At 37.8% G+C, this 13389-nt stretch overlaps 1 protein-coding gene across 1 annotated transcript; it reads right to left on the bottom strand.

Moving 5' to 3' along the window:
- Positions 1-469: 469 nt before the first annotated feature.
- Positions 470-13168, bottom strand: rnf20 (ring finger protein 20, E3 ubiquitin protein ligase). The gene is made up of 22 exons (XM_083561479.1): positions 13020-13168; positions 11817-11996; positions 10231-10299; positions 10039-10137; positions 9534-9681; positions 9253-9438; positions 9019-9134; positions 8158-8304; positions 8001-8075; positions 6879-6998; positions 6446-6625; positions 6031-6166; positions 5812-5933; positions 5133-5286; positions 4647-4920; positions 4420-4537; positions 4176-4325; positions 2017-2229; positions 1816-1941; positions 1505-1645; positions 1254-1358; positions 470-1134 (listed from the first exon to the last, which is right to left on the bottom strand). Exons 2-22 carry the CDS (start codon positions 11973-11975, stop codon positions 958-960), a joined length of 3015 nt encoding a protein of 1004 aa, XP_083417605.1. The 5' UTR covers positions 11976-11996; positions 13020-13168; the 3' UTR covers positions 470-957.
- Positions 13169-13389: the final 221 nt, after the last annotated feature.

The following is a 13389-nucleotide window of genomic DNA, read 5'->3' as shown; positions in this document are numbered from 1 at the left end:
GGCAACTTATGCATGATGATCATCGGAGAACAATCGACGTGATCTCACTTCTGCGCCCGCCCTATTAGTCAGATTTGGCTCTAGCGGACTCCGCCTTCTTGAGATCCAACTCAAACGTCTCATTTTGACACAATCGCAGAAGGTGCCTGATACACACTGCATTGCTGTGTGAGAACACTATTTTAGAGGTGATAATGTGTAAAGCTAGTATTGAAAAATTTTATACCACCTCGGACCGAGAAGTTTAACCGAGACATGGGTGGCTAAGGAAGAATGTGGAGAAGTCGGAGGAAATGCACATGGCTTATTGTCTGAGAGAAGTGTAAAAAATTCCTGTGTCTATATGTCTGTACTTCAGGGTTCTCTGGTTTCCTCAAGTCTCAAGAAACACAGATTAGACCCTGCAAATGATAAAGCATGAAAGCAAAAGGTCCACATTAAAAGGAGAAATAACTCATTGAATCATATGCACAGTTGGACAGCAATTTAATGAATTGCGAAAGATCAACCAACATAACTGAGCCGTTTTTTCAAAATAAAAAAAAAAATACAAAAAAACAACACAGTTCAGTCAATACGACTGCAGATAAACAACTAGAAGCCTCTCAGGCAGTTCTGTCTCACAGGAAGTCTTTAGCTTATCACTAATTTCAACAAAACCTGTCGAGGTGGAATGGAGAGCAAGTGTGAGTCGTTCTGCTGTAAAAGAGCCACCAGATGAAACATTTCAAAATACAAGCAGCAGCAAAACACAGAGCTGATCAGACATGATAGGTCACAATCCTTTACACCTTGATGGTAACCAAGCAAACGTGGTGCATTGTGAAGTTTCAGCTGATGGTGGCTAGAATTAGTGAAAAATCTGGACAATAGATCACTCTTCACAGCAAATCCATCTAATGAACAGCTCATTTAGTTGGAGCAAATGTTGAGGCAATGGACTCAGCAGTAACCAGCCTATCCGATGTAGATGCGATGGAAATCGTTGGCCCCGAATGCGGCGTTGCACTTTGGGCATTTCCTCTGCCGGGTATCGTAACGTGTCTTCACACACTCGAAGCAGAAGACGTGGAAGCACTTTGTCAGCACGGCATCCTTTACACGGGAGTTGCAGCATGGACACGTCAAACGGGCCTGAAAATACAAGGTGTTCTTTTTGTTAAACTGTAACCTTGCTAAAAATTATAAAAATTAAAAATCAACTCCAATTTTAAATTTTGTGTATGAAACATATTTCCACACGTATTCCCTACCTTGTAATCGTTTATTTCCTCATTAAGTATCTCATCACCATTGCGCATACTCTCAGCGGGTTTCTTGGCTTTCTCGATCTTCCTGCGCAGTTTGGAGATGTCCTCCTAATGAAGCGAAAGATCCAGGTTAACGCGATCATCCATTTCCATTAAAATTGTTTCGATTGGTTTCGGTACATTCCAGAGATGAATAATTATTACTTACTGTCTAGTTTAAAATGAGCATTGCATCATAGTATATAAATGTGTACCTGGGCACGGCGGGCATTGAAGGACTCTTTCTCTCTAGAAATGCTGTTCTCGATCACCTCTGCACGAACTTCTTTCAGTCTCTGCTGCACTGATTCTAGCTGAGATCGTAACTCCTCAGACAGTAACGCAGACTCTTGGGACTGGGTGCACAAGCATACGTGCTAAATTAGATCTTCAGGAATTCATTTCATTTTGGATTTTTTTTTTATTTTTATATCACATCCAGACTTGTGCAAGAACACTAGGTTAATGTGACAACTTGTTCAAAGTTTTCAGAAACACACACAGAGCATAGCTGTGATCGGTGTACCTTGCGTTTGTTCATGTCCAGGGCTTGTGTGCGCAGAGCCAAATCTCTCTCTGCAGCACTAATGGTGCCCTGCAGGAGGCGTTCTTTCTCCTCCAGCTTTCTCACAACCTGCAGCTGAGCATCCACCTGAGAGACGGAGACAGAATAACATTACTAACATGCATCATTTAACCAGCAGTGAAACCCAGTCCTTGTGCATACCTGTGTTTTCAGTGTGAGCAGTTGGTCAGCCAGTTCTTCTTTTTCTTCTTTTAAGAGCTTGTGGATCTGGTTGGATTTGATGCGCTCACTCATGAGCTTGAAGTTGGCATCATCCTTCTCACGGAGCTGCTGCATCAAGCGAATATTTTGCTCTTGCATGTCCTCAAAAGCCTGCCCGGTAACGTCCATCTCACTCAGCAAGGCGTCCTCCTCCTGACAAAAAACACATTACACCAGTTATTATTGATGCTCTTAGTAGTCAGTTATAGAGATGATTCACAAATTGAATGGAACAATCAAACTGTTATACTGTGGGGAGGGGCATTGTTTTGCTGGTATAATTCAGATTCCAACAAACACCCTTTTTTGTGCCTTTTTAATAATTACACGTTTAATCACAATTTTTTTTTTTACAAGATATAAAGTTTTTTAGATTATTTAATGTGGATCATAACTAGAGGTCGACTGATCAGGCCAATTTTTGGCCTTTTTAAAATTAATCTGCATCGGCCTATTGTGCTGCAAATTAAGCCGGTTATTAGGCAGCCGTAAACCGTGCGTCTACGTTCTGCACATGCATGAGAGAAGTTTACTTTTCCAGTACTCTGTATTCGGCATCCAAACAGGGAGAGCTCCACCTCCACCTGACGTGCATCTGCTTGTATGAAAATGGCTGATGCCGTTTGGCTAGAGGCTGCACAGAGAACACTAAAGCTCAAACACCACCCAAGCCGACAGCTGACCAAAGGCTTTAAGATCTTATCCTTTGTTCTTAATCTAGCCTTATATATTTTATTGGTTAAATATCATGCTACTTTTTGGGAGATAATGACAGTAACATTTGGAGAGGGAACGAGAATAACAGGGTTCCTACACAAAGCCAATTTCCAAATTCCATGACTTCTCCCTGACCTTCGCTGACCTAAAAAGCTGCATTTCCATTAAATATATGAACGGAAAAACGGGCCACTGTTGTGCTGAGCACTGAGCAGACAAAAACCAGCCACAGACAGTATTTCAAATTTGTCCATTTTTAAGGGCCTTGCCAATCTTTTCAATTAGCCTTAACATTAATACAACATTGATTAAAACTTTAAATACCTTCATTTACACAAATCTACGAGTTTAAATATATGACTAAATACTGGTTGCAGAGGCTAAAAATTTGTCAAGAGTTAACAGTAATTATCTACACTAACACTTAAGCTACCTAACAGATTTAAAAAATAATTTTTTAAAGTGTAGCCTAACTAGCTAGCTAAAGTTACAGCAACATACCACTTTCTCCCATATTCGATAGCTTGATAGTTGTTTTACACACTACATCTGGTTTTTAACACCTTGCCTTTGAAGTAGTCATTTTGTAACCCAAGCTCTTGAAATTGACATTTACCTGGCATGTTGGGTTTAGTTAAGAGGTACAGCCTGGTAATTACATTTGACTTAAGTAATTGTCAGTTGGCGAGTGGGAAGGGATTAAAATGGCGATGAAAATTAGCCTAACCATAACAATAGGCAAAACGGCTAAAAAAAAAAAAAAAATACGCTAACGAAGAATTAAATTTTATGGAAACTAAAATTAAAGGCAACAAAAAAAACTAAAAAAAACAAAACAAAAAAAAGAAATCACTGATATTCCAAGATTGGACAAATATATAAAATTCCCTGGTATTCTAGAAATTCCATGACCCATGGGAACTCTGGAACGCAAATACATTTTTGAAAATGTTTTACTAGCGAGCCTTCAACCAGCTGTAGTTTAAGATACAGATAGAATCGGGTACCAAAACCTGCTACCTGCACTGATTGGAGGCTTGTGTTGTTTAATAAATGCTTAATTTCTCGCAATTTCCTGTTTCACTTCTTATTCATTAACTGTTAGTTTATATGAGATGGAGGGGGGGGGACAAAGAAAATCGGGCAAACATATCGGCAGCCCTGATTTCTTAATATCAGCATCGGCCAGAGAAAAACCCGTAACAGTCGACCTCGAATTATAAAATGCCTTTAAGTTTTGCACCTCTGAATAATAAGAGAAAGAAAAAGAAAAACCTCTTTCTATCTATATCAGCAACAAAGATTTACCTCAGCACACATACATAGAAACTAGACTGAAAGATTACTAACCACACACATACACATTCTTATTACACACATACCTGCTTTGCAAGGGAGAGTTTCTTGTTGAGGATGTCAATCTGGTCCTCCACTATCCGGATCTTTCTCAGAGCTTCCTCATCAGCCATTTTCTTTCCTTCCCTCCTCTCCCTCTCTTCCAGATCCCGGAGGCGTTGACGTAGGTCCTCTGCCTGACACACAGACATGTGTGTATGTAATATCCAATGACAGTCTACTGATAGTTGATAGGGATTTGTGTCTGAGAGAGATTTACTCTAAGTTTACCTCAGCTTTGGACTTTTTCTCTGCAGCCATCAGTTGCACTTTGTCCCTCTGTTCTTTTGGGGCCGAGCGATACATATCCAGCAGGAGCTTCATCTCTCTCTGCGACTCTTGTGCTTTCCTGCCAAAAAAAAATAAAAACTTATATAACACTACATAAACTACGTAACAAAGAACACTAATTATGTTTATCAACGCATTTTATTAACCAACTTATAATAATAACTCACTTAAGCTCCACCCTGACGATTTTCAGCTGCTCCACTTCCTTCCTCTTTGGCCCTCCAACCACAGCGCCACGTTCAGATGGTGTGTCATCTGACTGACTGCTGCTTGTGCCTGGTTTCTCTTTCTCCTCTTTCACTGCCACACGAGATACCCTCTCTCTCTCTTTCTGGTCTTTTTCTTTCTTCTCCTCCTTCTCTTTTTCCTTGTCCTTCTCCTTCTCTTCTTCTTTTAAAGTGCCTTCAGGTTCAGTTCCAGGCTCAGTCTTAACAGACACACCTGAAACAAGACACAGAAACCGCTCTCCATTATGACAAATTCATCGTCACTTCTGCTCTCCATTAATAAATGCAAGCATTGGTATATTATACATTTTAATAACATCGTTTCTTTTACTGCAAAAGGCAGTTACAATGAAAACGCAGACTGGAGATTCTAAAGTATTTTTTTCTAAACAAATCTACTTTAAATACAAAAGAAAAAGTCTTCACCGGTGGTAGTGGGCATGGCTGAATCATTATCTTGCCCGGTTTTTACTGTGACATCGGAAGTAGCAGATGTTAAAACAGAAGCAGGTTCTTCTTTTATATCCATCTCTGTGCTTGATTGTGATTGGACAGCGGGGTTACCCTTCGTAGCACGCAGCTATTAAAAAGAAAGTATTAAACAAGACATGTTTGTTTACTTATAACACAAGTATATTGTTGTTCAGTGTTTCCCACTTGTTATAGAAGATATTATGAATAACAAATGTCTTCTTTTCTTTGTTTCACTACTTAAACACCACACACCAAATAAATCCTAACATAATTATTAGGTTACTTCCTGATTCCTAAATAATTACATTTATGGCATTTGGCAGACGCTCTTGACCAAAGCGATTTAAATTACCTATACAGTTATTTAAATTATTTATACAGCTAAGCATGATGCACAGAGAACACTATTATATTGATTAATTATTATTTATATAATTATATTTATTATTATAATTAATTTATTCATATTTATTTCATTTAGCATGTTTTTTTCTTTCTTTTAACCGGATATCGGCAAGTACGATCCAACCTAGCTATCGGTGTCAGTAAAATCCATGATCGGTCGACCTCTACTTTGACAGTCGTCCAAATGATGCCTTATGTTCGGAGACACTGCACAAGTGTCTCTTACCTGGTTGAGCTCTTGCTGGGCCTCTCTGAGTCTGAGTTTGAATTTGACCACCTCTCCTTTCAGCTGCTGGTTATGCATCTGCAGGGTGCTGATAAGGTGACGCATCTCTCGATTTATTGGGCCTTATGGAGAGAGAAAATTTAGGGGAGAGGGTTTAAAAAGAAAAAAACACACAACACTGTTTTTTATGAAGTGCTGAAAGACAGCATGCCAAGTTACCTGCTTGCTCGTTGGCAGCGAGCGTTTGCTCAAACTCGATCCTCAGCATCTCGTACTCCTTGCGAACCTGAGCCAGTGTGTCCTCCAGCTGAATCACTTCGGTACGAACTTTACGCTGCAGAGACACCTCGTCATTCTGACAGGTGCACAAACATGCACAAAATATCACTTTCTTTTTCATTATAGCTCTCCCAAAATGACAACCATACTGACTCAGCACAATGACACATCCACATCCACTACATGTATGAATGTGTATGTGACAAATAAAATTTAAATGTTAATTATAAAGCAAGTAATAATATCAGGAATCGAAAATGCTAACAATACGCCTGGACTGAACCTAATGCACCACCAGTGAATCAGATTGTTTGATACATATAGCAAACACTGACCACAAACACACCACAAGTACCTCCATGTGGTCGAGCTGGCGAAGGCGGGCGGCCCTGGTTGTGTTAAGGCGAGCTCTGGTCTCATCCAGCTGGGCCTTTAGTACCAAAGATTCATTATAAAGCACAGAGAACTGGGATTGCAGGCACCGATACTCTGCCGTGTCTCTCACCATCCCCTCAGCCCTGCACATAAGCTCCATCTCGAAGAAATACACACAGACAACCGTCAAAGCTTTTTTCTTTTCATAGGCTTAAAAAAATAAATAAATAAAAGCCAAGTGGAAAATTTGACATGTTATTTCACTATTACCCAGTAACAAATTGAATTCTTTTGGTGGAAAAAAAACCCTAAAAACTGTCCTAAATAGGTTCCATTGGCAAAAATGCAATTTATGAAAGAACAAAGTACAAAAGTATTTGCTAGTGTGACCAAATGCATGTATGAATGTCTACCTTCATGTTGTTGTTCTCCTGGACAACGGTCTGCAGATCCTGCTGCAGTTTCTGCAGCTCGCTAAACCGGTTCTCTGCTAGCTCCCTGTTCTCCTCCAGCTCACTGTTCATCTCTTCAAACTTTTAAAGAAAAAGAAAGTGCTAAATCACAACCACTGCACAACCACATTAAGACAATAATAACTGCCACTATCTCGTTTGCATCCTAAAAATTATTAAATTATATTTAACAGGGCTGCAACAACTACTCAATAAAATTGCTAATAATCGATAATGAAATTCGTTGTCGACGATTAGTTGCGCTGCTCAAGTTAGCGTGACGGCAAGAAAACAGACAATTGCGCAATGGTGCAGAGTACAGGTCAACCGTCAGCAGGAAAAAGTGTGTCCCCCACATCACCCAAGGCATGGGAGCATTTTATATTGAACGCAACGAGGAACTTGCAAGTTGGGCAAAGATGAGCTTGTGTGACATGAAAGAACCACAGTGATGCCCAAACACATGAAAAGAAAAACACACTGGTGTCACGGATGAAGCCGAAACATTAGCACGGTACGCGTAAACTGTATAATTCTCATTATATGTAAATGTGATTGAAGTGCTATTGTGGAAACTGTTTGTTTGCTAACTTGGGGCAGTCGCACTAGATCTGATCTGGCGTGATTCATGACAGTGATGAATTAAATAAAAGCGGTGCTATATGGTTACATTTTTACTACGTTCAAATGCTTGTTATGAAGGTTTGTAAATTTCATTCATTCATATATTAAAATATTATACAAAATTAGATTAGTTAGACATTCTAGACAAATATATCTTCACGAATGAAAACGTTCTTCAAACAAAAATTGTCAAAACAAAGGAGAAATCCCCCATGCACTCCTCGACAAGTGACCACTATAAGCTTTAAAATGTCAAAATTAAAGATAGTTAAACTCAACATGTGGCTTTTGCATTTTTAAGTACAATTTTATACATAAATACCCTGAATCAGGGTCTTATATAGTTATAATAAGCAACATTTTTTTAATCAGAATTATCAAAATCATCATTAGTCATAGCTCTAATATTTAAAAGGCCCATACATAAGGTCAATAAAAAAGAAAATGAAAAACACTTACCTTTCTCTTGTTGATCGTAATGGTCCCACACACACTGCTGGCCTCACCACATACTTTATACCCTTTACTATTTAACTGTGCAAAGAGAATCAAACACCCAGGTCAGCATAGTAGTACATTCAGCAGACCTGAAACTTAGCTGGAGACACACACTCACCCTCTCCAGCACTTCCCCTAGATGTGTGTTTAAGCGGTTTTCCCTGCGCCGAATCTTCTCTGTATCCCACTGCAGCTCCTCTATTGACACCTGCAGTTCACTAATTCTGTTATCAGCTCGACTAGCAGCACGTGCCAGGGAACGAGACTGAAACATAGCCACACATGCAAATAAGCTACAATCTTTCCAAACACTGTTCCAAACATTGTGACCAAATTCTTTGTCGTTAAACCTGCAAAGCTAAAGCAGTCTCTGATATATAATATAATGTTTTTTATTCTGAATCAGGAAACTACTAGCATGAGAATCTTGTTTATTCTTGTAGGACTGGTTCAAATTTGCCAGAGTTTAAATTGAACACAATAAATTGAATTGACAGAGCGCTCCAATTTAGCTTCTTTACAAAGTGTCCAATATAAATAAATAACATGGGGGTTTGGCAAAAGAATTTTGCTGCATAAATGTAAATAAAAAAGAAAGATCAAGCAAAGTGAGTGTCAAACTAGAAACATATATATATATATATATATATATATATAAATTTTTTAATAAAAAATACAAATAAAAAAAAAGCAAGAATATCTGACTTAAGACTGAGCTAGTACACTGATGAAATGTAAGTACACTGATGAAATAGCCAGTTAATTCCTTGCGAGGTTTGATGAGCTTAGTTATGTTGTCAGTGGTCATCAAAACTACACACACACACACACACACACACACACACACACACACACACACACACACACACACACACACACACACACACACACACATCAAGCAATGCGAAACAACTAAAAAAGAACGGCGAAAAAACCCTAGAAAAATAAATACATTTTTCGCTCGCAAAATCACTCTCACCTCACTGGTCATGTGACTATGTTTTTGTTTGAGGTCATCTGTCAGCTGACGAAGACGTTCATTTTCATTTGCCAGTAAGGTGTTGAGGCGAGCAGCGATTTCAGAGTGTCTACCATCTGTAGTTATCAAAAAAACACAGCCTTTTATTCTTGTTTTTGTGAATTATCAACATATAGTAAGAGATTACACTATAATCAGTATACGTATAAGCCATTCTAACAATGTGTCTCTCACCTAAGTTAGAATCCAGGTCCTTTTTAAGTTGATCTACTGTAGTTTTCAAGCACTCACAAATCTCTACCACACAACTGGCCTGTTTACAACTGGACTCCACCCTCTCTTTTAGCTCCGCCTCCATTTCCTCACTGCTACTACTGGCCAACATGGCAAGAAATGAGCTTGCCCCCTCTCCTTGTTGACCTGGAAGATAAAAGTTAGACCACAATTTACAACACGGTCTGCGTAATTTATTTATTTTATTTTTTTAAAGCGCCATTGTCTTAGCCTCAATTTACCTCTGTCTTTTGCTCTCTCCTGATTGGAATCTCCATCCGGCTCTGGTGTGTCTGGCTTTAGGCTCCGCCCCTCAATAGGCTGGCTCTCCACTGGTTGGCTTTCTGATTGGTCATATCGACGAGCAATCAACCTCATATTATCGTCAAACTACAAGGAGAAATAATAAGATGAATAAGATGAATAAGATGAATGAGGGTCCAAAATAAGGGTTGTGAATTTCTAAAACAAATGCAAAAAATAGCTAAAATAAAACAAAGTTGTTTTTTTTTTTTTTTTTTTTTTTTTTTTAGTTATAGCAAGTGTCCACAGCATGCAAGATGTGTCCGAGATAAATAAAGCAATACATTTCAAAATCTCACTAAATTTCTTGGAAAACAAAACTTCACAGCAAAAAGGTCCAGCAGGTTATCAATCTTTTACACAAGACTTTGGAATTCCGATGGGATGCTCTGAATCATGAATGCTAATAAGGCATTATTTTTGCAATCTGCAGGGGTTGCTTACCTGGTTCCAGTATCTGTTAAGGATGAGTAGGCTAGCATCATCAGTAGCCTGCCTCGTCTCGAGCCGTTCCACTCGTTCCCTCAATTCATCTTCAATAACCTTTAAACAAATAGACATAATGTACAAACTGATCTGGAAACGCATACATAAAATTCATCATATTATATGTGTGTAAGGTGTAGACACATTTACCTGTCTTTGGTCCAAAGCATCTCCCAACTTCCTGTTTTTTACCTGCAGTGCTTTAATATCCTGTTCTTCCTATAAACACACACACACACACACACACACACACACACACACACACACACACACACACACACACACACACACACACAATAGTTAAATGATTACTGACAATAAAAGCAAAAAAATTAAAAGCACAAGTAATTGAAAAAACACCAATAGAAAAAGGCTAATGTTGAAAACTTACATAGGAATACTGTCGCATGTGTATATGTGCAAAGCATCTAGTTCTTTATTAGCATTATGCAGACTGCCAGTATGCATGAACACTGATGTTTGGCTATCGATTTTGACTGACATGGAGACAAAATAGTAAATTATACGGTTCTATCTGACAATCCTGCGATTCTGGGCAATTTCAACTTCTGAAACATCATTAATTATTTGATATACAACATCTAACCACTTCGTTTGAAGTAATCAATTTATATTTTTCAAAAGAGCGAACACACTTCTTCAGCAAGATGTTTTTAAACATTCAGTTTTTAATATATAGATAGGGAGGTATGTAAAGAAATAGCTTTCAGTGTTATTACAATCTGAGTATAATTTTGTCTTAGGTCCAATGAGCTGCCTTCAGTTTAATTATCCACACTAGTGCTCAAGCCTGAATAAACAACAACAGAGGATCTGCTGCAGAAGCTTCATGCTTAGAAAACTAGCATGACTTAAACACAGACAGCTTTTCCTATTGTTATCTGCTTTGCTACACTTTTTCCAATGACACGGTTTGGCTTGTCAACATATATGCTGGGTTTGCTACCAGAAAATGGTCTTGTGCCTTTATATTGACCTTAAAACTACAGACAAACTTAAACTGATTAAAATACCAAGTGAACACTTATTTGAAACTGAAACCAAATGAAACTACACCATACTGTAGAGCTCCAATAAATAGCTTTCATCCTATATCCCTTTTTCCATCACAACAACTACAGTATATTCTGACACATGAATAGTTCAGAGCAGAGATGACCTCTGATTTAACCCACCAGGCTATATATGTGATTAAGAGTTGAAGTCACATACAATAAGAATTTGTCTTTTATTTTCTCATGTAAAAGTATAATGGTATGAACATTTATACCTTACAGTGAGTTTAGCAGATTAAAATTCATACCACCCACTATTACACAGAATTAATCGTATTTTTCAGTATGGCACTCAGTTATTAAATATTATGTATCAGCGAATAACATTTACTTACACACAAACTGCTGTAGCACAAAGTATAGAAGTAGAAATGTAATATTCTTAGCATATCTGATTACATTTAGAGTAAGTCTAACAATCATGTACAATTGCCTTTTCACCAAATTATTTATTGTTATTTATTATTTTTAAATACATAAAAAACTTTTCTTTCCCCTAACACACTTACACAATATCATGCTAACAAGATGGAAATATGAATTTATTCATGGAGAAACATCCTCACTATCTTCCAACCACTTAAAACTAGACACTCATTGCCTAAAGGTTCTAAAATCTTAATACACCTCACATATATACACCACTGATATGCATCTTACCGAGTTGGACACGCCTCCCAGTTTGATGACGGTCTCCACGGCATTGCTTGCCCCTGTGCTCAGACCCTCGCCTCCGTCTCCTCCCTCTCTGTCTCTCCTTTTCTCAGGGGGAGCACCAGCAGAGCTGCTGGGATCACACGGCCGCTTCTGAGCAGACATCCTGTGTCGCCAGCTGTCCCTCTGAAACACAAATGACAAAATCACTGGTTAGAGTCTATTGAACAAGCAAAGCCTTGAACTGTTTTAAACCTAGTTAAGTGAACTTACAGTCTGGAAAATGTATGGAGCATTTCGGATTCGCTTTATGTTAACATTTATTGCTTATCTGGTTGATTTTTCAGGAAACATTGCATAACGTTCTGGATATGTTCTTATAACAGTCACTATTTCTGAAACGTCCTGGGAACTCACTGGTGATATGATGTTTAACAAATATAATAATTATTATTACTATAGCTATAAATTTACCTTATGTAAGGGTTATGGATATGTTCTTTTAATAAGAATAAAAAAAAACGTATATTTTTGTAAACTTTTAAAAAAGTAAACACATTTTAAACTAATAGGTTTTGAAATTCAAACATTTTATAAACCAAAAACAAATGTAAATATAAATGTTCTAAAAACAAATAACAGGAGTTATATGTATTATAAACACACACATTCACAAATACATACGTACAGACAGACAGACAGACAGACAGACAAACAGATGGACAGACAGATATACTGTCAGACTCTTAAACTAAACCGGGGGAAAACATTGACCCTTTAATTGTCAATAAAATAATTAACGGACCTTATTTGTGACATATGTCCATTATTCTAATCCTGTCAGCTACTTTTCTTTGTAAAATATAGCTGCAACATATGCTAACGTTAGCTAATCAGTGATTAGCTTCAAGCTAGCTTTCAAAGACTGAAAAGACAAATTCACTATTTAACACCAACGAGGTATTTTAATCTCACCGAAAAAAAAAAAAAAAATTATATTATGTATTTTTGTAATTCATTTATTCTCCGAATTCACCTACAATCCTTCTATTTGCCCACAGAGCTACAGTTGGCTAATGTGAAGAGGAACCGGAATTTTGATTAGACATGATCTTCCTAAAGCCGCACACCATGCGGAAACGGTTTAAACGGTCCTAATTAAATCGGCTTATTAATATAGTTTATAAAATGCATTCTGATCATACAAACCTCCCTTCACTGTGTTTAACTGCTCAGGTTCGAAATATTGATGTTGCGGAACATTTGAGAGGAGAAGGAGGAGGAGGAGGGGAAGCTCCCGGAAACGGAAATAGAGTTTAAGTCAGTAAGTGCATACTGCAGTGCTAAGTAGTATACACTGTGCCATAGTATTTTGAGTGAGTGCGCTAATATATTTAGTTACTCCAAATTGCAGCGCCATCTACTGGTGGGAGAACTTTATCTTCATACCAAAAACAATCCAAGCGTCCAAATCATTATTTTTTTTTTGCATCACAGACGCAATAACGTGCATATTATAACGCTATTATACATATTATATGATTTAATTATTAACTTAATTACATATATACCTACTACA

The sequence above is a fragment of the Silurus aristotelis genome, assembly GCF_946808225.1.
Source record: "Silurus aristotelis genome assembly, chromosome: 14".
Lineage (NCBI taxonomy): Eukaryota > Metazoa > Chordata > Actinopteri > Siluriformes > Siluridae > Silurus > Silurus aristotelis.
This window is presented reverse-complemented; position numbering and strand designations above follow the sequence as displayed.